Source organism: Empidonax traillii, unplaced genomic scaffold (genome assembly GCF_003031625.1).
Source record: "Empidonax traillii isolate 1590-97213 ecotype Southwest subspecies unplaced genomic scaffold, ASM303162v1 scaffold803:size405832, whole genome shotgun sequence".
Lineage (NCBI taxonomy): Eukaryota > Metazoa > Chordata > Aves > Passeriformes > Tyrannidae > Empidonax > Empidonax traillii.
In genome coordinates, this window is record NW_020955996.1 from 277,832 (window position 1) to 304,686 (window position 26,855).

General features: G+C 38.7%; 1 protein-coding gene across 1 annotated transcript in view; it reads right to left on the reverse strand.

The window, feature by feature from the left end:
- Positions 1-878: 878 nt before the first annotated feature.
- The window catches only part of ADSSL1 (adenylosuccinate synthase like 1), a 28,458-nt gene continuing 2,481 nt past the window's right edge, over positions 879-26,855 (reverse strand). The window contains exons 2-13 of the mRNA XM_027901647.1: positions 14,367-14,469; positions 12,905-12,967; positions 12,105-12,155; positions 11,700-11,766; positions 11,187-11,294; positions 10,750-10,831; positions 9,705-9,831; positions 8,620-8,774; positions 7,346-7,470; positions 5,328-5,425; positions 4,045-4,194; positions 879-2,640 (exon numbers count right to left, since the gene is read on the reverse strand). Of these exons, the coding sequence (XP_027757448.1) occupies positions 2,588-2,640; positions 4,045-4,194; positions 5,328-5,425; positions 7,346-7,470; positions 8,620-8,774; positions 9,705-9,831; positions 10,750-10,831; positions 11,187-11,294; positions 11,700-11,766; positions 12,105-12,155; positions 12,905-12,967; positions 14,367-14,469 (1,182 nt within the window). The 3' untranslated portion in view covers positions 879-2,587. The remainder of the gene's footprint in view (positions 2,641-4,044; positions 4,195-5,327; positions 5,426-7,345; positions 7,471-8,619; positions 8,775-9,704; positions 9,832-10,749; positions 10,832-11,186; positions 11,295-11,699; positions 11,767-12,104; positions 12,156-12,904; positions 12,968-14,366; positions 14,470-26,855) is intronic.

Sequence of the window (26,855 nt, forward strand, 5' to 3'; positions counted from 1 at the left end):
TCACATTTAACTCAATGACAACACATATGAAATATCTTTCATTTAAAATATCCATGCTATGAAATGAAATGTATATTATTTTTACAGTAATAGAGTCATGGGATAATTGCCTATTACATCATGCCCACTGACAACCTCACTAGGTTTCTGATGAATCCTTGAAAGCAAAGACAGGCTATGTGGATCTAACAGATACTTAATGGAAAATGGAAAATGGAAAAGAAAAAGATTAGGTGAACAGGAGAAAGTAATCCTGTGAAAATTAAACTATAAAACCTATTATCTTCAATATGCCAAATACTCGGTTTAGAGTTGATCATTTAATCCAGTTATGCAGCACACGGAGTGGCTTCTTAGTCATTGTGGACTTTGCCTATAAATCAACCAAAGCTTAAATACAGCAGAAACCTTCCAGCACAAATGCACTGATGAACATGGGGCCAAGAAAAGGAACAGCTCTAGATCATTCAGAAGGCAAATGTCACAAGGTTAAGCCATGTGAAAACAAAACTTAATTACTATACCTCCAAGCATCTTTATGCTTAAATTACCTCATATAAACGAGGCACACTTCACAGTGCTTGTAATAATTAGCACTTACCAAGCACCTTTCAGAAGTGCTTTGCAAACATTAAATAAGGTCAGAAATCTCATTGCTCTTTCATTAGAATACCCACAAATACGATGGGGAGAGCTTCCTCACCAATTCAGAGCAAGAACTGCAGGGCTCAACACAGGGACCTCCAAAAGGCAGTGAGGATGTTTTCCTAATTGCCATTTTACAGATTGCAAAAATAGCAGCAGTGAGATTAAACAATTTGTCAAGGATGGCCAAGGAAGCTGAAACCGAATTAAGGATTCACAGCTTTGGGCTCTCGTGTTAGAGAAAAAGGGCCAGAGCCCCTGATGAACTGAGGCACGAGGAGACTGCACCGCAGCTCGAGGGTGTCAGAGTTCTGCCTTGCAAGCAGCAATACAACCATAAACAGCTACATTTAGTGCTTTGTACTGGTACTTTCATAAGTCCTGCTTGACACAAATGGCTTTGAACATTATCTGCTATTTCATATTTAGTGAGAAAAGATATAAGGAATGAGTAGGACACAAGATTCTCTGGACAGGTTTTCCTTTTCCCCCATCTGGAATGCCAAGAGTGTAATCGTTTGTATCCTTGGAGTTACCACCTCAGAAAAGGGATATTCTCACACACTGAATAATGGCATTACTGAGGCTGTGATGCCATTTCCACAGCCCCTGGAAATGACACAAAAATATTGTCATAGCTCTCTGAGACATACATAGAAAAGGAAATTTATGTGGAAAATTTCACAGATAGGGAATAACCCCATGCCTAGTGTGTTCTTTTTCCTCTACAAGAGGAGCTTTTTGAGAGCTCTTGATGCATAACCATTATAAATTAGAAGATCCACAAAGAAATCCAAGTGTATTCGTGAAGATTCTGGGACCTCACCATGGCTTCTACGTGTCCCAACCCTGGCTGCCACGTGCCATCCCCTTCTATAAATAGTCATTACATTTTGCTGAGGAAGGTCAAAATGCATGAGGGGTGTAAATACTGCAGCAGTCATCATTGAGTCATGCCTTGATTTATTCTTGGAAACCCAGGAGCTGTGGAAGTGAGTGCCTTACAGAACTGCAAGTCCCAAGTTCCTCAACAGAGTACTACAGTAAAACTTTGGAAACTACAGTCACAGCATCAGCAGGAAGAAATGTCTCGGGTTCATGGAGAAAACGCAGTGTGCTGTTTCAGCTCCAGTCTTCCTGTGTGTTTTGTAGCTTGCGGTCTCTCTTCCTTCCACCTTCACTCACTCCTGTCCCTACTGCTTAGAATACAGGCAGCACATCTGACAGCCTCCAGGCTGTTACTACGCAGGATAGATCAAAGAATTATTAGGCAGGTCAGCTTTCTCCAGTTTGGCCCCACTACAGATGTTATCTCAGTTGCTACAATAGGCTTTATAAGAAATATATTTTATCTGCTCTCTATTCATTTCAATAGGCTATTAAAAGTAATTTTATAAAAACTATAGACAATTGTTTTTGCTTTGCTTTGTGCAGTCAAAAATACCTACCTAACTTTGCTGTATTTCAGAAACTGAAAATCTTTATAATTCAACCAATTTCAGTGCATGGTACCTGCCTTAGTACTGCAAACCCAGATACACAGACATTTTAACATTTGAAGAACAAATCCAAGTTTCACAATTCTAAAGTTACCCAGCAGCAACTAGAAAAGGCTAATACTGGTTTCAGCAAGAAGTAACTCTACGTAGGTATAAAGTACTTTCAGATAGTAACATGGATCAATTTTTTTTAAAAAATTCCTTATTTTGATAGGAATACCTTTTAGACTTTTTTTGATGATGGCCAACAAGGAGATTTTACACTGAATTTACTGAGAACTTAAAGTAAAATAAAATGTTACAATACAGAATATATGTTGTGTTTCTATTCAATTCCTAGAAGAAAATGTTTGTTTTAAATAGCATTTCCATATAAAGAGGGGAGCAGTAAGGGACTGATGAACGCCACGTTGTGCTTCTCATCACTGGAGTTCTTCGTTTGTTTAGAACAGCTGGATCATCGACTCTCTTGATTTCCCAACTCCGACCCATTTAACTAGGGAGGAAAACACATCTGTTAGAACAATTACCAAGAGTAAATATTGCAATCAATGAACTGGAATAATTTTCACCTTTCATCATGCTTCACTACAAACTGGACAAATTTATGAAGGAAATTTCATTGTCAAAAATCCCTTTACTCTGGTAGCTGCACTACCAGACTAGAAGTGCAGTATACTGAAGGTTGAAAGCATGAAATAATTATATCATAAACACAAAGCATTGCAGGTGGAGGGCCTAATAGAAGGTCAGGCACATGTGTTGCAGGCTTTACTGCCATTGTCTTGAGTGACAGGATGTTTAGCTTCATCCCTGCAGAGAGGAACCCAGAGTTCTGCCAGACTCTCAAGTTTTCGTGTTGTGGAGCAGGAGATAGTGATACCCAAGTGCTATACTACTGAATAAATATGAGGCTGCAATTATAAACATTATCCCATGTGAGTAGTAAATTCCATACTGTAACTGTTCCACTACAGTTTTATTGCCCATAGTTACTAAAGTGTTGGCTGTAGGTAAGTCTCCTTTATCAGACCCATCAGGGCAGACTGCTTTCACACAGAGAATGAGAGGAATAAAGTAAGGGGAGTTTTATTTACGTATCCCTTCACCCACATCTGTGTCCTTGATCACCCACAGGCCATTCACTGAGTTTCAAGCTCTGCTATCAGATGCTTCCTGATCCATGAACAATACTGGAATTGTCACAGCTGTAACCAGCCCGTACTGCTCTGATGTGGCCTTTGAGGTGCTTTATTGAAAACAAAAGCACACACGCCACATCTCTAAGCTTGCTATTGTGGAAATTCCCCTGCAGACTCCACCATTCAATCCACAGCTAGCTCTTGGAACCTCTAGAGCTCTGGAAGAAAACTGGATGGCTTGACCTTCGGAGATTGATGATGTTAAGATTCTCAGTTTTTCCAAAGTGGCAGAACTGGGCTAAACAATCTCATCCCTGTTATGCAAGACCTCTCCTTATATGAGTAAGAATGGGGAAAAAAAAAGTCTGTCCCTGTTCAGAGAGGGATGCAGTGCAGGACACAGAAAGGAAGAGATGAGGATATTAGCCCAAGCACACAATGAAGTGTGGTGCACAGACCCTAAAGTTTTCACTGACGGAAGGTGGCAGTTTGCCAAAAGCAACACACATTTATCCTTCCCCTGGTTAAACCCTTGCCAGGAGCAGCCTAGGGCTCTCTGCAGCACCGCAGACCTGCCTGCTGAACACCCTTTGCTGCTTCCTGCCAAGCTGTCCTCTACCACCATCAGCCCAACCTCCGGCAGTTCTGCTCCCTCCTGCCCAAATCAAGAGACTCCCGACTAACAAATGGGGCACTTCCATTGGAGCTGCGCCTGCCTCCTGCGGCATCCTCGTGCGGACACCTGCAGAAAGGTTTACCTGGCACGCCAACATGGTTTTCCACACAGCGGATGTAATTCTGGGCCTTAGGTGGGAGGTCCTCCCATTTTCGTGCTCCAGTTGTGTCCGTCTTCCACCCAGGCATTGTTTCATATTCTACTTCCACTTTCTGTAGTATCTCCTGATTAGCTGTGGGAGAGCAATTTTTGTCACACTTGATTTTAGCTGCTCCACCCTAACAGAACGTACCTATGGTTCTTGACCAAAAAAGTCTTTTGACAACATTTAAAATCTGACATATGAAGAAACAGTATTTTTACTGTTTTTTCATTAATTCACTCACTCGTTCTTAATTTAGATTTATTTAAAACATTTAGGAAGACAAGTGTGATTTAAGAGGATTCAGAAATCCAGCTTCCTCTCCTAAAAACTGTAGGATGCACTCCATTCTGTCAACATAGAGTCAACAAAAACACTACAGTTTTATTTCTGAGGAAATAGATTTTTTGAGGTTTACAGTAGTTCCACCTTTTGGTTTAGACTGTAATAAAACAGTAGACAAGGCACTACTGTCTCAAAGGTTTTTATCTTTATGGAATAGGGTTAAATCAGGCTTGCAAAAAACTCGGATGTCTTCAAGCTTTTCCCCACTGGAATTTTCACTGTGCCCACACCAAGGAAGCACCAGCAGTGGTGGGAAAGCTGGCTGCTGCCAGCCCACCCCATGCCTCCAGAATCCTCCATCTCAACAGAACAAGCCCCTCATCTCAGCACAGACTGTCACAGGCATCTTGAAAACATAATTAATGTAAAAAAAATTGCATATTATTACATCTTAAAAGTTTTAACATGAACCATTATCGAGAGGTAATATACATTTTTATTAACCATAGTGTTGTTGCTGTTAATTCCAGAAGCAGCTTTATTCTGCTTGTGTCCATCTCATTTTTGCACAGCTTAAGCACTGCCTTTATTATAACTTCACTAAAGGCTATTGCCAATGATACAGAGTCACTAACTTGAGTCTTGCTGACTTTCAGATCCCTGGTGCTGCCAGTAAAAAAATCTAATGGGACAAGACATAGAGGTCTTAACACAAGATTTTATTTGCTCTGAAGTTCACTGTACACAGACTCAAGGTAAATGGAAAATGTCAGTGTACTGGTACAGCTGCCTTTACACAGATACTGCAGCTCCACAAATTGCTACAGGAGGTCCAGCAAAAAAGAAATCAAGCCTGATTTTAAAAAGCAGTCTTTCCCAACAGGCGTGACTTAACTGGCAGGAAAGATAAAAATGAACATAGATGTTTAACAACTTACCTGGAAAATATGGGATTCTTTTTCCACCCAATTTGTAGGCAACACCAATTTTAATTTCATCAAGGACATCGAGAATATCCAGTTTTGTTAACGCCAAACTGCACAGAAAAACAACAGTAAGTGTTATACATGTGGTGAATCTCCTCTTCAATACTTTCCACCTTTTTTTTTTTTTTTTTTTATTCCCAAGTCCAGCTCAGGCAGCCCAGCCAGCAGAAATACATAAATGCATTAAACTATGAACGCTGTTAAATGAATTCACGCCTCTGAGTTACTATGACACATTCCTCAATTCTTGGCTGCTCATACAGGTGCACAGTGTTCAGCTCAGTGCATGAAAATGCACACTAGGTGAAGCGGCACTTGGGGGGCCTAGTTTGGGGGTTACAACTCTTGACATCATTGACAGCACTTTTGATTATTCCTACGGATTCACAACAACTCTGTGACAGATTTATTTACTAAATTACACTTTTATAACAGAGCAAGCATGGTCTGGTTACTAAAACCACGTCTGCAGTTCAGTAGGAAGAATCAGCCTGACTTTCAGTTCCTTGGCTGTGCTGACAGTTTAATGAGCCTTTTTCATCTTGTGAATGAACAAACTAGCACGCAAAAATGGAACCTCAAGAAGACACTGTAGTATTCACTGATCACAATAAAGATGCATTTTAACACTAGTCAAATTCTCCAGAAACAATATCCTAGACCTTGCTTGGTAAAAATCTGAGTAGTTAAGGATTTAGACAGGTAGTGCATAATAGTCCATGCTGTGTGTGCTCAGTAAGTATGTGATGAATGCAAGGATTAAATCAAAAGGGAAAGAAGCACCTAGAGACAGTTCTTCAACTTTTCAAATGTTTTTATCTGCTCATGTTTTGTAACTGTCACCGTTATCAGAGATGACATAGTTTTATTGATAGGAGTGCAGTAATTGTATAGAATTTAAATAAAAGGAAACCTAATGACTTCTTAAAGCTATTTCCACATAAACTAGAGACTTGTAAGTTAAAGCAAAATATAAATCCAAGTGAAAAAAAAAACCACAAACCAAAAACTAAAAACCATTCTGAGAAATAATGAACAAGACCATTGTTCCTTTGTAATATTAGTAGTAGCATAAACAACATTAAATTAAGTCTCAGTTTACAATACATTAAAATTCCCAGAGTCATGAGTTTGCATATATGAACAAGTTTGCCTGAATGCATCAGTAAATCTACACTTCATATGAACAAAACTGTTATAAAATTTTTGCAACTTTTTCTGAAGATACAGATTGGTAGTTAGTTATAAATCAATGGTTTGTGATAGCTACTAGTATTTTAGCACAAGACATAAGCTAGCTTGAGGGCATTATGGTCATGAACAGCTCCTTTAAACAGCCACTTTTCCCGTAAAATGCCAATTTTATATGTATTTTGAATTATAAAATATTTTATCAACCAAGTAAGTCACTTCATCTTAAAGAAAACAAATGTCAGCCCATTAAAAGCAGAATTTATAATACAACATTTGACTACACCTTTGCAAATAAATGAACCTGGAATGAAAGTTGTGCCAGTCACTGTACACTTTGTGTCATCCCATTTATTTCACTTATAGAGGCAGTGGTTCCAAATGAAGCAGAATTGGTCCTACAGGTAGGATCCACTAGAGGCAACCAAAGCTCAAACCCAGCACAAGTCAGTATAAAATGACTGGATCAAGAACACTAGAGCAAACTGTTAGAAAGCTCATACATTGATCCAATCTACAGTGGCCATCTGAGGTAAGCAAAGTGAAAACATATACCAAAAAAAATCACTGCTATGATGTTGTAAAGTTACTTAATTAGAAAAAAAAAAAGGAATTAGATTATTATTAGAATTAAGACAATTCTCAGTTGCCCACTGCGAATTAATGTATTGCTTAAAATGTAACACTTTACTGGACTTATATTAATGTTACCTACATATTTATTCTGCGAAGCACAAAATTATCACTTCCAAATGTAGCGCAAAATCTTTGATGCTTACGCAGTGAATCCGTTGATCATATGAGCATATTTCAAAATGACAAGATCTAACCAGCCACAGCGTCTCTTTCTGCCTGTAGTTACTCCCCACTCATGGCCACGGGACTGTAAAAGATCTCCAATTTCCTAAAATAAGACAGAAATAATGCTGATGCTATTTCCCTGAAAAACCGCAAGAACTGCAAGAAAAATATGTTCAATTTCAAGCCTTTTTTTTAAAGCAAAAATGAAAAAAAACCTAAGTTTTACTAGGATGGAACTAAGGCAGAGAAAAGAGTCCCTAATGAACAGGATTTTTGTATTGCAATCACTAACATTTCCAACCATTTATTTGACTATTTCATGTTCCAAAGAAACACTTTTCTTCCTTCTTCATCTAAAAGGAAGATTTCCTTGGCGATTCAGCTGTTTTTAAAATTTTGTTTGCATTTACTTTCTTCATCCGGTCTTTTGGCATCTACTGTTTTTAGGGACAAGACTGTAAATGTTTGGGACAAGACCAATGCTTGTACAATGTCTAGGTCAGACTCCATGTCCATGTCAAGTGATACTTGGTTCTACCAGAGTGTGAGACTGCCAGGTGTTGCTTTTGGACTGGCAGTGTCTATAATGGGCTAAAAATGAAGAAGGAAGAAACTTCACGTCCATGATCCATAAACCTAAAGGATACCACCAACCTATTTGAGTCATTAGAGAAAGGATTTTAGTGACTCAATTCTTAAATTAGATTCAGAACACTAACCCAGAGATTGCCATATGCATAGCTCATAATCAATACCTAAGCTTTCTAGTTTCTTGATAATGAAAATACTGTAGACAGTTTAAAAGAATCAAAGTCTCTCCCCTTCTTTTTATTGATCAGTTAGAGCATGACTGGCTGATGCACATGCCACATTTATTCTATAAATCACACAGAACACAGGCTGTTAAGCAGAGAGGTTTTGTCCTGTAATTTGTGCTCTCCTTTGACACACTGACAGCTCCAGTATACAACAACAAACTCTAGCCACTGAAACACACCTAACGATCTTATATAAGTTGATGAAGTCTGTTTTCACATAATTCATTACAACAGAAGCATAGTCCCTGCAATATAACATCGTAACACAGATGAAAAATACCTGAAGCCTGTAATTTAATTCCCCTTTTCACGAGCGCGATTGCTCGGCATTTATTATTACACCGCTTATTCATTCCTGATGTACCCTTACCCCATTCCATGGACTGCTATTTGTTGGCAACTGTATGTATCACACTTTGTAACGTTAAACCTACATTAATCTGCTCGGTGGGGAAGGCTCCAATGCCCACACGAGTGGTGTAGGCCTTCACCACTCCGTACACATCACCCACGTGCTGGGGAGGGACACCAAGCCCGGTGCACACACCGCCCACGGTGCAGTTCGATGAGGTCACGAAGGGATACGTGCCTGACAAAACACAACAGCACAACCCTGTTTCAGCAGTGGTAAGAAACAAAGACTGGTTTTGCTTTATCACCTCAAGGGAGTTTTTCACCTCTATGTTTGGCTTTAAAGCTAAACTGAAACAGCAGCCAAAGAGCGGGGAAATTCTTGCTACATGTCATTCATTCTTTGTAACTTTCACTGAGAATGGCCCACAAGGGAGAAGCTGAAAAGCATCTTAATACTACATCCATTAGGCATGGGATCTATTATAAGATGCTGCTGCTGTGTAAAGTTTTTTTTCAATGTCTTGTGTATCACAGAAAGTATTTCCACTACATCGATGGAGAGCCTGGTGTAAAGGTCACAGTCTGACATTCCAAATGCTCTACACAAGTGGCTCTGAGTATCTGCCACAAATTGTCCAAGTCTTAAGAGGTTACTCATAATCTCTACACTGTGACTCTGGTTAGGAGGATCAGTTCTTCATTTCATTTTCACTGAGAACTAGGTTGTTTAAATAGACTTTTGGTAAGAAAGCAGAGCAGAGACCAATTGAAGCAGCAAGACTTAGAGGTTACTATATGAGTTTAATCCTCCTTCCATTGCAGAGGAATTATCTCAGCAGCACTGCAATGAGTGCCTGGATTGTCTGGAAATGTGCACACACATTTAAAAGTCATAAAGACAAAAACGTCTGGAGCGAAATTTCAACTCCACTGGAAAAAACTTCTGTAAAAATCAGTATTTAAACCCTAAGCATTTAACCCTGTTAATGATACAACCCATGTCTTATTTGTGCTTTACTTCCGGGAGATCTGTTCCTACCTGTTCCTATTTCGTTTCCCTATTTTCCTGCTGTTTGCAGTCAATACAAACTCAAATCAAAATAAGATTAACCAAAATAAAACTGACCTCTTAGAGGAGTTAAACTGAGTTTAGAATATAACTTACCAAAATCAATATCAAGTAATGCTGCATTGGCTCCTTCAACAAGGATCTTCTTTGGAGAGCCATGAAGAGCTTCATACATAAAATACACACCATCTCTAACCATGGGTCTTATTTTTTCAGCATATCCCTGCAAATTGAGCACAAAAGTCAGCTTCCCCAGGCAGTGGATGGAAGTAGGGAACGCTGTGTTCACTTTTGAAGGATGAGACATACAGGTAAGTCTTAAGCTTCCAGCCTCAGTAACTGTGTTTTCCTGAACAATAGAACCACTATCTTATAATCCATTGAAAACAAATCTCTCTACTGAACCACATAAAAAAAAAATTACTTATTATAGCATTAGAATGCCATAATTTCTGTATAATTTCTGTTTCATAAAGATGTGGTTTGCCTACCAAATTCTGTTGCTGTAGTCTCTAGATAGTGTGTTAATAGTCTAGACACACTGAGAATGGGATTTAGAAATAGTGCAAGCACCAAAAGAAAAAAAAATCACTTGTTTAAAATATTAAAAAACATCTCAACGGTGTCAGCTCTGAGTAAGTGTGAGATGAAACCTGGGAAAGGTAAGAGAGATTTTTATCATTCTCTTTTCTTACATATTCATGAAAGAAACTGTTTTATCAGTGGCTCTTCTGAACTTATTTATAAAAAGACAATTTTCTTGTAATACCAGGATCTTGAAAAACGTTACCACAAACATTTCTTCAGTAATCAATGAAGTCCATCAGAAAGACTGGAGAACACTAACTGAAATTGTCACCCTGCATTCTCTTGACTACTTTAATACAAGTCATGTTAAACAACATTCAAAAAAGTAAAATATTACAGGGGAATTACATAACCCACAAAGTTTATATTAATGCCTACAATAAGAGAGAACATTCTATTACAAAGCATAGTTACTGCTTATTAAAGCTTTTATAACAATGAACACATGAATTTTTCATATAAATTATTTATTAGTTTAATCAGTGGTAGTTCTTGTACACTTTGTTTTTACTTTTTAAAATGAAAATAAATATTACAAGTGTTAAATCCTTACCTTTAGCTTTTTCAGTTGTCCTTCTGTATCTATTTCCAATGTGGGAAACATTGACTTGTATTGCTGTGCCAGATTTTTAAATCTGAAAAATATTGAAATTGTATCTCTGAGGAACATAGTCATTGTTTACAAGAACTTCTGGCAAGAAATCAATTTATATTACTCACAGTATATACTGAGAGCTATAGGGAGAAAACACCCAGGACTTTTGATACCTCAACCAGTGCATTTCCCAATGTACAAAATTACATTTTAAATTACAAGAAACTCTGTGAAGTACAGGAAATACACACACATTCTTTCCAGTTTTCTTCTCCTTCTAGACAATTTATACACAAAATTCAGACACATATTTAAAAACATCCCCTTAAAAGCCAATCTGTCAGCCAAAATGTATCACTCTTTAGCATAACATTTAGAAGTGAAAATAGTTGTACCTTGAAGAAAATTCATCAAAGTCAGAAAGGAGGTCACAAATCCGAAGGCCTGTTCGTGCAGCTTTGGAAGAATATGTTGGTCCAATCCCCTTCTTTGTTGTGCCAATACTAAGTGAAAACAACACCCACCCAACATGTATAAATATACGCAAAAAATACACTTTATGCCAAGTAATGTTGTTAAAACTCTTCACTGTATCACACACTGGGCAAGAAGTCTGAGACAATAAAAGATATTAAAGTTCTATAATAATAAATACATAGCAACTTTCAGACTTTGCATAAATATTGCTAATGTTCGTGGTATGCAGTAAAGCATGAAGCCTTGAGTCTGGCTGACAGTTAGTTTGTCAGTTTGTTCACTAACATTAGTAGAAGCAGAACCAAGTCACAGAATTAGTAATATCAACAAGGGTCTTTAGAAGTATACTGCGCTTCTGTTTTCCAAAATTACTCCATTTCTTTTCAAATTTGCGTAACTGTTAATGAAATGAGGGTGTTGAAAATATTTACTTTTTGCCTTCTTGTGCTTGACGCTGCACTTCCTGGAGCCCATCTACTGCCTGGTGAAAGTCAAACACTGCAATGGAAAATCAAATGGATTTAGTGGGAGACCAAAGGAGAAAAACATTCTTTACATCACAGACATCCATAATTTCAAGACAAAGTGCCTTTGCTGTCACTGACAGTGCACAGGCCTCCTCAAGAGAAAACAGAGCAAGTATTCCTTAAACGTTGTGAAAACATGTAAAACATCACTCTTCAGTGGATACAAATTCCATTATTATGCTTCTGATGCACAACATACAAAGAAGCTGTGTTAGATCAAATACATCACTGCTCTGTGGCATAATAGTTTAGCATCATGAGCTAAGCAATCATTTGCAAGGTTTTTTCCCCCTTTCAATCGTCACTTACCTATATGTGCTCTATCTGATATAATCAGCCTTTTCTCCCAATCTTTTAAGCCTGTCAGAAGATATAAAGAAAGGTAGGATTTCAGCTGTGCTGATTGGTCAAACTTTGACATTGGCTTTCAGCTTTTCTATGCTTTTCTCCAAGTTTATATGGCTTCTTGTTAAGAAGACTCCAGACAAAATGGATAAACCATAAGGAAACATCAAATATAGCAATGTTTCTGTTAACAAACTTTTCTCATTTTTAACTTCTCAGCTTTCTCATTTTGGCATGGAAAAAGATACTCACTTCCTAATTCCAGAATGCTGCGGCTTACACACAAATCTTACTTTAAGGAAATCTTGTTTAACTTGCTATACAATACATCGCTTAAACTCCATTTGTGCTCAGAAAACAGATGATTTCTATATAGGAACATAAAACAATCTAGGAAGTAAGGCACCTTGGAAGGTCATAGGATCCAAAGCCTCACTCAAAGCAGAACCAATTGAGTTTATATTTGGGCACAGAAACTCTGAGTTAAATCATCTCAGTCTGAGGTCAAAGGGAGCTTACCACACACTTTGGGATTTATTTTCCATCTAATGTGGTATCAAATGCCATAAAACTCCCCAAAACACACGAAAAGGTTGAGTTAGAAAATATGTCCAAAGACTGCAATGCAATTCAACATTTTAAATACTATTTTTAAAATCTAGACTGTTACTGCACTGAGTACTTATGGCCAGAAACAACAGTTTACAAAAACCCTCAACCTGGCTGCTGATATAAAGGTAGGTTAAAAATTACTTGATACAAACCTTTCTTTTCATTCTTTTCAGCTTCTTCAAACAGGCCTGGTAAATGTATAACCACTCCATTACCTTTGGGAACATAAATGATTTATTTTAAAGCAAGGAATAAAATACTCACTTGTAGGAAGTAAGGCATTGCAAACACTTACTTATCTAAAGTTTTATTTAAAAAGCAAAACTAAATTTGTCACAAAGTGACCTTGAGAACTTTTTGGACAAATCCTGATTTTGCATAAGCAGCTACCAGCCTGTTAAAATCAGGAAAACCAGAGCTGGCTTGTTTCAGGCGTGAAAGCCAGGCTGCTGCACAGCCAGCTGAGGTAAGCAGATTCTTGTCTTTGTTTGTGGTGGACTTTGCCCCTCGACTTCAGCCTCAATTGTTCACAGGGAGAAGCTCAAAGAAGTCCGTGGCCTTACCACACTGACAAGCCTGCGTGAAAATATTTAAATTTTCTTCAATACTCAGGTATTTGTTTTAAACTCAGCTCGAACTTGTGCTGTAATACATTAGCTATGCCTCCCCCCTGCTTCTAAGCACAACCACAAGCAATACAGGGCAGTGCTGGCGAGACGTGGAGGATTAGTGATGCAGTGGGCTGGAAACAGCTGCTGCCTCCTTGGGAACATCAGAAATATATGCAAGAGCCAGTCTCAGCCTAAATTTAGCAAAACTTAAGTAATAGTCATTACTAATTGACAAGGGAGTAAATCAGAAAGCAAGACAACACAGCACATTTAGCTGAGAGGAAAAATACGTTTAGTATATTTCAGTCATTCATTCGGAAATTATCAAATGGAAAAACACTGAAACTCTGTGACTCACTGAAACTTACACTAATTTCTTGCACAGTCTGTACATAATTTCTGCCAGGAAGAATCATAACTTTGGACCTTAAATTTGCCTATCATCTAAATATGAGTTTGATGTCCAGTAGGCAATGCAAACCTTTATATGATGCCATCTGCACCAAATATCTTTATGGCAAAATACAGCATCACCCTAAACAGCTAGTGATGTCAACAAAAAGGAGGCTGGATGACAACCTTCCAAGCAGAGTCTGGTATCCTGGGGCCTGCTTCTGGAAAGTCAGTAAAGAAGATATCAGAGATAAATTATATTATTTATTTAGCCTAAGTCCTGGGGTTTGTGTCCTCAAAGAATAGCACACAGATTCATGAAAGTATAAAAGGAGTGTGCAAGTAGAGGGTGGAATTCAAACTTGTACCATAATGTACAAGAAGGAGCAAAAAGATAGGAAAAGAGTGTTCTTGTTCTCAGCTTTCTAACAGCAGAAACTACACTGAAAGTAGAGTAATTCTTCATATTAAAGCAGCAGTGGAATAAAAGTCATACAGCTTAAGCAAATCTGTCACTTATACAATTTTCTTTACTTGTTACTAAAAAATACAGTTGCAGCTATTCACTATACAATTTTATCTTACATAATAAATTGCAAAATTGTCTTACCAATAAAAGAAATTGCCTTTGGATTAATGATGCCACTAGGAAATAGGTGAAAATCATACTCCTTCCCATCAACAACCACAGTATGGCCTGCGTTGTTCCCACCCTGCAACACAAAGAAACACCTGAAGATTAACTGTTATGTATCACCACCTGAAACTCTCAATAGATGACATGATGACAAGACCATCTTTTTCTTATTTATACATGTCTTTGGTCACTGCTTTCTGCACCTGATAGTTTCTGGTGAAAAGGTCTCAGACAGGACAATGAGGGGATACTGCTTATCTTGGTGTTCAAGACAGAAGGTCTGTGTAAAGGCAGAGCATGTCTTGGCAGCTTCACGGAATGTCCTTGTCAATCATAGAATATCCCGAGTTGGAAGGGACCCATGAGGATTGTCAAAGTCCAGCTCCTGGCTCTGCACAGGACCACCCCAAGAACTGGTCAAGGCATGATCTTCCCAGTTGTCACCACTATCACCACTTTACAGAGCCTGCCACAATCCATGACTTACATGACTCCCTACCAGGACCTAGAATAGAAGCTGGTATTTTCCTCAATAAACTGGTTTTTCACAAGTAGCTTTGAAAGAGAGTGATGCAACAACACACAAACTTGGAAAGAGGTGAGTAAATCAAGGTCATGAGTAGATTTGACCAGCAATATAAAGAGTTTTAAAAATTAAAGTTTTCTCAGAAGGCCTAATGTTTGTTGCTCTTCTGTCTTGATATAACTTAATCTCTTATTGATAAGGTTGGGAAATCTGAGTACTTGTCTGCTCCGGTGCTACAGGCCTTCAGCTTTCCAAAATGATTACAAATCTTTGTGGATTTGAAGTGATGTCTGAATGATGTAAAACTGTCTAGAATGAGGGTATCTGCTGGAAGGAGAATGGAGACTGCCACTGGTAATTTGCAGACAGAGTGCTGGCTGAATGAGTGCAGTTATATGAAAACTCTGAGAAAGGACAGCCATTTATAAAAATGAATACTATAACACGTTATTCCAGAGTTTCATTTACCCTTCCTTTACTGATTTGCCCATTTATGAAAGGCGCAGGAAAATGGCAACTGGCAATCCTTTCCAAAATGTGGATAAATACTGAAACACAACAATAGGAAAAGAAAAGCTACAGCTTACAAAAAAAAAAGAACATTTTTCTAAAAGCAGTGTGATGGAGGAAAAGTAGGAAATATGCCTTCAAATATGACAAAACTAATTTCCATGCTTTGGAAGATATGAGCTCAACAATGAATTTTAAACTGATAATCTGCTATGGGAGAGCTGAGTAGGAGTTATAACAGAAAAAGTAGTGCACATACAAATTTCATTTGATTAAAAACCTTCTGGGTAGCTCATCCTTGGGATGAGAAGCATTCCCAAGTATCTTGTTAACACAGAATTATAACTTGCCCTTCCTGAAGGAAGTTGAACCACCCTGGGTATTTTGTTTGCCTCCCAGATATAACAAACCAGGCAGGAGAGTCCTTTACACAGTATTTAAGAAGTCTGACATAGAATGGATTGAGCTAGTTGAAACACTGGTTTATTTTATTATATTGGTATCAGGCTGAGAAAGAGGCTAGTAACTTCTGCTGGGACTCCCAGCATTCCTTTTCTTCTCAGCTATGGACAGTGGCAAGATGGAAAGTTTAAAAGAATTAACTCCCTCATTTAATACTGATTTAATCTCTACTACAAGCAACAGTTTTCATGTTTCCTCAGAAAATGGAGAACCAGGTTGCTTCAAAAGTATTTGTTGTCACTAATGCTATAGTTATACTCTACTTAATCAACATGAATATGAACAAAGGAAGTCAGGCTTGAGGACTCACATTCCGAGATAACAGCACTCCTAAATTATAGTCAAAGATGTTTTCTTTTATCCTGAAACTTCAGAAGTTGGGATACACCAGTACGAGAATGTTTATGAAAGACAGTTTATGTTTTCGGAAAATTTTCTGAACAACTGATACCCAGACAAATGCTGTCCCTTTCTTTAGCAAATGCTTAAAAGGGACTTTAATCAAGCAGCTGGGAAAGCTGGCATACATAAAAAAATTCTGAAGCCCAGAAACACCAGCAGATATGATACATCATTTAAGGCCCAAAATATCTGAATCCTCTTTCAGTCTCTCTGGATAGACAACTGGAATCAAGAATTCAGTGACAGACCTTATAAAACAGCATTTTTCTAATTTAAAGCTAGTATTGACAGCTCTGGAACTGCTTTTTGCACTGGTCACGCTGGTCTGTGTTTCCTGAACAAGTGTCTTCCAAGTATATTTTTACAGCTCAATTAATTCCATTTTTATAAATATAAAGCGGTGGCAGAGCACTGAATTGCCCAAAAGACATGACCACACTTGCAAAACATAACAGTGGTCTGATGAGATACTTTCTTTTTATTATCTGGTCATCTCAGTAATTTCTCATGTTCAGTTACACAGATATTCTAACAGCACATTGACAGTCTAGAAGCTCAGATATTGAAGACATTTACTAAAGTTTTTTTACTCAAGTTCTGAGAGTCAATATAGGGCCTCTATGAGCCATTGCTTTTGCTAATGAAACATAAGGGAACCTAAAAGCTTGTATAGGCCTAATTTGAAGATTACATGTTTATAAAGGTGCAGAAAACCTCCTGGTACACTGCAGCTGCGTAAGCTCCCTTCTTTCCCTCAAATACTCAAATGGTATTTCAATAAAGTGCTATGAACACTAATGCAGCAAGTGACAGTGTTCTCTGGGCCCTCAGGATGCTTCCTCTTGGACCAAGAAACTTTTGGTGCCTCTGCTTGGCCCTTGCTTCAAACACATTTCTGCATAATGAACTTGCATTTAATAACCAGATTCTGCCATGCACCACTGAGCCCACCTAAAGTTTATTTATCTTTCACCATTTGCAATTTCCCAAGTCACTAGAGATGATATCTGCCGCCTTCTGCAGTTCTTCAAACACATCTCTGACAAAGGGAACATTAAGGCAACAACTTCTGACAGATTAATCACCACTGCCACTTTGGCATGATCTGCATTGTGAAATGATGTTATGACCAGAAATAACAATTAGCATTCACCTTCAAAGTCTTGGAAGCCTGGGCAGCCCCTTAAACTACACTGGTGTGGGATGTTCTGTTCCCAAGAAGGCACCAAAAGGCTCAGAGTGCAGCTGGTATGACAGCAGTGACTTGAACATCAGCAACCCCTTCAACCCAAAACCTTCCTTACTGCTCCTGCAGTGATTCCAACACGATCAGCAGCACTTGTGTCCCTTCTGTTCAGTCAGTTTAATCTCTAGTGACTCAATTAAGACTGTGCTACATGCAGGAAAGCCTCCAAGTGCAGGTGACTGGGGCTATCAATTACAGTAAGCTGCAGCAGTGAAGTGGGACTTGAGAACTGGGAAGTATTACACACACCACAGACAAGGGGATAGATATTACTACTATAATAGAGACCAACATATCATTTCAGAAGCTCGTCTCAAGAGAGCACACAAAGGCACTTCCTTTGAGGCACTACCTAAATGCAGCAATGATTTTTGACTGTGCAGCCACAGCTGGTGTTCTTCATACCAGCTACATTCAAGTTCCAGAGCACACAAATGCCTGTTTCTGGCTGTATTTGGTAGGTGTTAGAATTGTTCACATTTAAATCAGGCACCTAAGTAAAAAATAAGTACTTTATTGAAGTAATTCATAGCTTTATTGGCTTTGCATGGCGACGTTTTAGTAGCAGGATGGGGGCAGGGGCTACAGGGGCGGCTTCTGTGAGAAGATGTTGGAAGCCACCACCCTGTCCAATAAAGCCAATGTCAGCCGGCTACAAGAGGGACCCACCGCTGGCCAAGGCTGAGCCCAGCAGCAACTGTGATGGTGCCTCTGGAATAATGTACTTAAAAAGGGGAAAAGAAACAACCAAAAAACCAAAACAAACCCCAGCAACTACAACCAGAGAGAGAAGCAAGAATGTGAGAGAGAAACAGCTCTGCAGAGCCCAAGGTCAGCGCAGAAGGAGGGGAGAAGGCACTGCAGGTGCCGGAGCAGAGATTCCCCACAGCCTGTGGTGCAGATCCCAGTGAGGCAGCTGTGTCCCTGCAGCCCACGGAGGCCCACGGTGGAGCAGAGTTCCACCTGTAGACCCTGGCCAGAGCAGGAAGATGCCCAAAGGAGTCTGTGACACCCTAGCAAGCCCATGACAGGGCAGACTCCTAGCAGGGATCTGCAGACCCATGGAGAGAAGAGCCCACTCTGGAGCAGGTTTGCCAGCAGGGGACCCCCACTGGAGCAGCCTGTTCCAGAAGGACTGCAACCCATGGAAGTGACCAATGCTGGACAGTTCATAAAGAACTGCTTGGGAGAGGTTCATGCTGGAAAAGTTCACGGAGGACTTTTCCAGGGAGGGACCCCACCCTGGAACAGGAGAAGAGTGTGAGGAGTCACATCCCTGGGGAGGAAGGAGCAGCCGAGACAATGTGTGATAAACTGAACACAGCCCTCACCCCCTGTCCCCCTAGGCCCCCAAGTTGAGCCTGGGAAGAAGGGAAGGGTCAGGGGAAGGTGTTTTTAAGACTTGATTTTATTTCTCACTATCCTATTCTGATCGGTAATAAGCTGAATTTTCCCCTAGTCCACTGTTCTATCCATGACTGTAACTGGTGAGTGATCTCTCTCTGCCCTTGTCCCAACATGCCTTTTGTTATATTTTTCTCTCCCCTACCCACCTGGGGAGAAGAGTGACAGAAAGCCTGTGGTAGGCACCTGGCATCCAGCCAGGGTCAACCCACCACAACAGCCTGTAGTGAAAAATTATTATTCAGCCTTTTCAAAGTACCTACATTGCTCAACAAATCAGTTTTTATTAACTTGCAAAGCAGTAAAAGACTTTATTAACAGCAGTGGGGTTTGGTTTTTTTTTTGATTTTTTTTTAATGAAGTTGTACTCAGATAAAAATTGGGGTTTTTTTCCTTTAATATTTTAATCTATATTTTCAGAAATATTATAATCCAAGCGTAAAGTTACATATTGTCCCAGTACCAGAAAGAGCTATAGAAACTAAACTATCCAATAAATCATCGTAAGGGTTTTTTTCAGAACAGCACTTTGTTTAAAAAGAAAATGCATTTCCAAGCTTTTATGTGCCGATCTACTTGTCATATTGTATTCTTGCACTGATGTACTTTGATTAGTATTTCAGAGTGCTTGAACACCAGAACTGAAACAATACACTAAACTAAGACGCTATATCTTACCAATGTTATCAACTGTATGCTGGTATAAACACTGTCTTTCAGGGAATTAATAAGTATTATGAACAGATTGGCAGAGGACACAGTCTTTGTCTTTATAGTAGAAGTTTAAAAAAACAAAACAAAACCAAAAAACAAACCAGGAAGAAACAAACCCACTTCTCAAAGTGCTCAACCATTTAAAGGCTCCTGTTTTGTTCTGTATTGAAGCCAAAACATCCCAAGATAAAAAGGGAATTTCTTTTGAGAGCAGCAGCGAGGCTGTTGAGTACTTGCAGCAGGAACTCTATTTTCCCAGCTAGCCTTAAGGTACACATTTGAATAGGAATGAAATGTGTCCTTATGCTCAGAGGTGTTTCTGCCTGCTCTTGCCAGGCAGGTAACATGCAGGAGATGGCATTCTGTGTATGTGGGAGGATTGTTTCCAGATGATCTGCTGTTTGGCACATCCTTCATTTTCTCCATGCTTCCCAAAATGCCCAAACACAACTTGATTAAGTAGATTGATATGAAAGAATCATCAGAGCACATATAAAATACCTTAGACAGTTTCAAACTATATTTGTGTGAACATAAAGAAGGCTTATTTCTGCTGGGTCCCACGAGGATCAGTTCTCACCCTCTCCCAGATGGTAATGGAATGGGGAAACAACAAAAACTGGTTATTGAAGATCTGCAGCCAACACCACCATGGTGTGAGTGACACATCACGAGTACATAGCAGCTCCTTAGCCCACTGGCACAGGCAGTGAATGTGGGATAGAAACCATGACCAGGTTCTGAATAAATGAATTCGAAACAAAAACGTAGGTCAAACTTTGGATGGGAGATACCTGTGCTAGGAAGCACGTGGAGGTATCTGAACACAGTTTCAGTACTGGCTGATGCGCCCAAGGCAAACCTTGCACGTATAAACTGGAATATTAAGTAGGTGGGGAGTAGAAAGATTGTATTACCTCTCCTTTTGGCAGTGGTGCGACTGCCACTAGAATACTGTGTCCTTGGTACTAGGACAAGATTACAAGATGATCCCCTCTGGCATTACTATAATATATGAATTTATAATCTATGAATTGGAACACCAGTCACAAACCAGCAGTTTGGGAAGTCTGCATCTGACAACAAATGCTATGACTCCTGTCTATCTCCCTTCATTATAAGTGTCCCAGCTCTACTAATTCCATCCATCAATGGAGCAAAACATTTTCTGAAATTCAATTGCATCTGCAGGCCAAACACCTCTCTCATCATACTAACAAAGAGGCTATAAATCACTTCTGCTTTCTTACCTGAATTGACTATTTTTCTTTCATTTATAACATTTTATATGTGAATAAACAAGTAGGAGCACTGTTACATAAATAATTTCTCCTCTTAACAATTTTATTAAAAGTGGTTTTCTAACTTACCTCAGAAACCACCTGGAACTACCTTGAGTAAATGTAGCTAATGAGTGCTACCAGCACAACAGGCTCTGACATGAACTTTATAATAATATAGATCCATTGCCTTTCATGATATTTCTCGTTATTTACACCATTGAAAATGAGGTTTGAACATAAAAAAAATCCAATCAGACAAATGCAATGCATTAAGTGCTTTGAATACTCAGACCCTTCAGTGCAATGTCACTGAATCACCTGTGTCTGAAAGCTTTTGTCAGTGACTGGAAGTGCTGCACATTCCAGTGGCGAGGTTGCTGCCACAGGTGATTTTTATAGTTTCTCCTACTGGAAGTTTTTCTTGCTAGGTTTTTTTTTTCCCCCAGTTTAACTATCACCAAATAAAAACCAACTTACCCCAACTCAAGTTTCAAGATGTGGACCATAACCTTTTTTTTTTTTTTAAACAAAAAGCAAATAATTTGGAAGAGCAGGGTGGGGCATAGTCAGAGGTATCCTTAGACCAGAAGAAGTGAGGGAGAGGTGATGTTTAAAACTGTAGAGGTGACAAAGAACTGGAGTGAGCTGCAGGTTTATCTCCCAACACCAACCATCATCAGCCAAATCTAGTTTATCTGGCTCTTGTTCCCAGTAATGGTTTCAAGTACAAACAACTCTGAACAGAACTGCTGTGTCTGGTTTCTGCCCCTGTTCAAGTGTGCCCCTTCTTGCTGTCTCAAACAACAAAGTCCACAGGCTCCCACCTTCCCAATTAAAACAGAGATCTCTTCAAAAACCCCCAAATTCCCATAGAAGGAGACTTGCTAAAGCCTGATTATAAACACAAACAGCATGATTATAAACACAAATACTCCTACAAAGAACCAAGCAGGATTTCTGAACTTGAAAGAAACATGTAAAATTATTTCTAGCATAAATATAAAACCTGAAGCTTATATCATATATTGCACCAGTAATGTAGTATTTTTCCTTTACTAAAAGAAATGACCCAAAGTTATGTGGATACCTTGGTCTTCCTAAGTATCTGAAAAATGCAACTAAAAAAGCCAGGTCTAATTCAAATTGGGTTTTAAACAGCAATCAGTGCAGGCAAAGTCAAAACTCAAACTTCAGTTATTTTCTCTCAAACTGAATTCAAAGTTTTATCAAACCACATAAAAACAATATACCACTAGAACAAAATACACATTTAGTCCAAGAGGAGATGCAAAGAAAATAAATGCAAGGTGTACTGATAGAAAATACTATAGTGGAAAAACCATTCTGACTAATGTTAGTAGAATACTAAAATAAAGGAAATCAAACATGAAAAAACTAGGCATGTCTGCTTGTCTTTAGTCCTGTCTTCTGAAGAAGTGTAGTCATAACCCTGTGGGAAGTAATACGACCCAAAGATATGAACATAAGTTTTCTTATATCTGTAAACAAGTTATCAACAGCAATGAAATAGAACAGATGCCATTTCAGCTTAATTTTCAGCTGTTTTCTTTTGATGCTTGTAGAGGATAATAAATTCATCAGGCTTTATAAAGGGGATTGGAAATTAAGCTTGCTTTCTTATGGAGATTTGGAAACTTTAAACCTGACCTTCTCACACAGTATTTATAATCCTGGTGGTCCTGAGATGATCTCGCTCATGCCCAAAGGAGAGACCAGTTTAAAATAGCAATGTCACCATGTTGTTCTAAAGCTTAAAATGATACAGTGTGGCATGTAACTATGTACAAGGAAAATTAATTAGAAAATAGGGTAAAATACCTTATAAGTGACAAGTTGCTACAAAAAAAAAAAAATCAGTTTTGGAAAAGTGGACTTCTTTATTGTAGCTCAGGAAAAAGCACTCAACAAATCCTTTCCTCTGTTGAACAGCAAAATGAAATCTATTTGATTTCCTTGCAGGGAATCTTGCAAAAAATTACTTAGAAATACAACTGCATGAATGTACAAATGGGATTATCAGCCCTCCCAAACATTCAAGAAATCAAAAACAAAAGTCCTGTAGTCACTGCACACTCATGACTCCAAGGTCATCAATCTCTTCACTGAAGATCATCAAGCACTAAATCATTAAGAGATTAAAGTCTTTCCATGCTACTTTATCCTGTAGGGAGAAATACTAAATATCAGGGTTAAATCTCACTGAAAGGAGAGCAACACATGATACCTACACACAGAGAAAAGCAGTAGCCAACAAGCCCCTGTAACTCCACATAATCATCACATAAAACTGCCCTAATTTAATCCCTGCTGCGAACAGTTCCAGCAGCCCATGTTCAATAGGGAACAGTGACAACAACGTGCTGCTGACAGGGCAGGGTAAGCAGCAACAACAGAGGAACAAAGGAAACCCCTCCATTTCCCACCTAAACCACTGAGAGAAACTACTAGTCTGGCACTTTTGCCACGCTCGGTTTTTATATTCGATCACTTGCCCACAGTATTTTCCTCCGCATTCCTCAAAGCACTGCTTCAAAAATATACGACATTAACGTTGCACCCATTAAAACGCTAAAACAAGGAAATAAGGAAACCAGGAATAATATGAGTTACCTGTGTTGAAGCACTGGGTATGTCCCTTCACCCTTGCCTAGATCCTTCTTTAATGTCACAGTGGTATCCCAAACCATTGCCAGGCTTTTCCTACTGGTTTTTCTCCTAATCTTATTTGTTAACATCCACTACATCAAGAGAACTGGCCACTCAACACTCTTTGAGTATGACCCGCTTAAATCTCTCTGTCCAAATAACTGTGAACTACTCAACCACAAAAGACCTTAACAGTCAGATTTTCTGGTACCTTTTTAAACCTCCTAAGCTTTTCTTCAGTATTAACATCAACTGTAATTTTTGTTCATTTGCCTCAAAAGATCAGAATATCCTTTGTCTTGAAACCAAAGCAATTCTTAACTTGAAAGGATACATACTTGGACAAGAGGAACTATTTTAAAAATGACTGCATAATTAGTACAAAACAAAACCTTTCATATGAGAAGCTTAAGAAATTTAATAACAGCTCTCCTCAATGCAATCACATTCTTAGCATTTGGTGTTGCCTCTTAAATGTCATTTCTTAAGGGAATGCTGACAACATCAGGCAGATTGTTTCCAGACTTCCAGAAGGCAGAAGTGTCACAGGACTGACACATCCAGCATTGTCATAGGCATGCTGGAATAGCAGTGCCAAATGACAGCTTGAAAAAAAAAACCTTAAAAACTGTCTTGTCCTAGTCCCTGCTGCTGAATCACTGCCACTGGTGTTGGTGTGAAGCGAAGGAAAGATGCATTTGTGTCACCACTGTTTCACCCATCTATTCTGTAACTGGGTTGTGACCCACTGCAGGTAATGGTGATTATCATGGGGGCTCTACTCACTTACTGGTGACAGTTTTTGTATCTGTCACATCAGGCTTTTGAAAAATCTTTCCTTCCCTTCAAAATTTTTATCAAATTGTTTATGAGGAATTTTCTTACAGCGCTTTGGGTTGCTTTGTTGAAAAACAATGTTACTGCACAAGAAACTTCCATCAGGAAAGGCAGAACTGTTTACTCTCCATTACAAAAGAAATTCCTAGGCATTCTTGGCACGCACTTGAATTATGAAAGTGTCTCATGAGTAATTTGCCACTATTGGCAAAGATGCAAGGCACTTTTCTTGCCATATATGACAATGCACACTATTTCCTTTTCCAATCACACCCAAACAGAACTGTCCAGTAAACACATAGAGTGAAAAGTTATTATTACAGTGTACCTTACGTAGTCTCAGCTTAAGGAAACAGCTAGAACTGCATGACTACCAGCTGGCCTCGGTTAACTGAGGACATACTACATATGACTTTTTAGGAACAGATCTAGTTTAGGCAGTGCCTCTGGAAGCACTCCACCTTGGCCCTGGTGACACGTGACCGTTTGATCATACTCCAAACCAGATCAGAGAAACTATCTAATCAAAACCCTGGTACCTAATACCAGCCACAACTTCTAGATTTGAAGGTAGCACAAGACAGCATATGAAGTGATGTGAGAAATGTACAGCTAGAATGAGAGCTGCCACTGAAGACATCATGATCTGAAACCATGTTTTGAATAACACCAAACTTCTCTTTATTAGTGTCTTATACGTACCCAAATTACTTCATCTTATAGAAGGACTTCTGGTTCTACGACAACATGCTAAAAGGCCAAGTAAAAAGTGAACTCCCCTCTTTATGTCCAATATTCTCTTAGTTAAAAGCTTTAAACAAATGCAAACCCTGCTTTTTAAAAGAAGCATCAAAATTAACTATTTGCTGCTGAGCTCCTTGGTTGTACCCTTCCCTGAAAATATACCAGGGACTAAAAATATTGCACAGCACAAGGCAGCTCCATGCCCCAGGAGGCCACAATAAGAAAGAAATATTGGAATCTGATGTTCTGCCCCTCAGTGCCTTTGCTTGCTGAAAGAGCAATTTAGAGGAAAAATGTTCTTTATGTTCTCCATTAATAACCCGAACTTAAACCTACTCAGTTTTTAACAGCCCAAAATGGCCTGCTGTTATTAGTTTATTCAGAAATACCTTTTCTGCTTGTTTATGTGGGTTTGTGTGCCCATGTATCTGGTATTTTAATGAAAGCAGCCCGTGAAAAATGTTGTACAGCACCATCTACAAGAATATACAGAGATCTTTTACCCTTTCTGAAACACCCTGTTTCACAAAGGAAGTTTCAAGTATACAGAGGAAATGAAATCAATTACTTCAGGTGAACTAAGTTCTCATATTTAAATTATGTCACATATTTCAGTACTGCCAAATGGTGTGTACCTAATTATTTTGAACTCAGACTGTGTATAATCTAAGTACTGAAAAAAACCTGAAACAACACGATCAACAAATTGACTCATCAATTCACGCGAAATTAAATCCTGAACACTTGGGAAAATTAAAGAGGCTGAGTTTTAATGCAGAATTTTCTCCAACATATTTTGAAGCTTCTTCCCTCGTGCCTGTGATAGGGGTCCTATTCCATTTGCCTGTTTGCCTTTCTTTCTTGTATCACAGAAAATACAATTTCATTTCCTCTGCAGCAATCTATGTCACAGATTTTTCTCATGAAATCAACACACTAAAACACTGGAGAAGCATTTAATGAAAATTATTTCCTTTCATGGAAACATTAGGGAACTATTATTTTGAAAAGCCCCTTCAGACTTAAATTTGGCCCCGGATTTAAATTCCTATACAGGGAGGGGGGGAAACCCCACCTTTTTTTGAAAGGTTAGCTCAAAGAGTATTCTACCACATATCTGAGACATTGTTTCAAAAGACAAATATCCCCCTTTCAGACATTCCTTTTAGAGTTTTCTCTACTTCTGTTTCACTGAGGACTAAAACAAGCTGTTGAACATAATTCCCATGAATGTCTCAGAAAATGAAGTCGACAGGACATCAGGAAGTAATCTTGTCAATCACCATATTATAAACCACAAAAAAGTACTGGTGGGATTTTTTTTTTTTTTTTACTTTTTTTTTTTTTCCTCTAGACTCTAATAAATGAGACATTCAGTGTTACTTCTTTAAGCAAATGTTTCTAATATACAGGTGTTATGGCACTAGAAGTTTTTCCTTAGTTTCCAGGAGGAATGTGAAGCAAGCAAGATTCCAGTTCAGATGCTGAGGTTTTAGATGGCACTGTACAATGTTAATTAAGTTCCTCTCAAGCTGATTACACCTGTAAGTTAATGACCTGCCATTATCACACTGGGAGAACTCATCAGTACAGCTCACATCCTTAGATATGTGCACATCTTTACTAAGCTTTAACAGTCTCATTTGACTTCTAACAGAGGTAAAAAA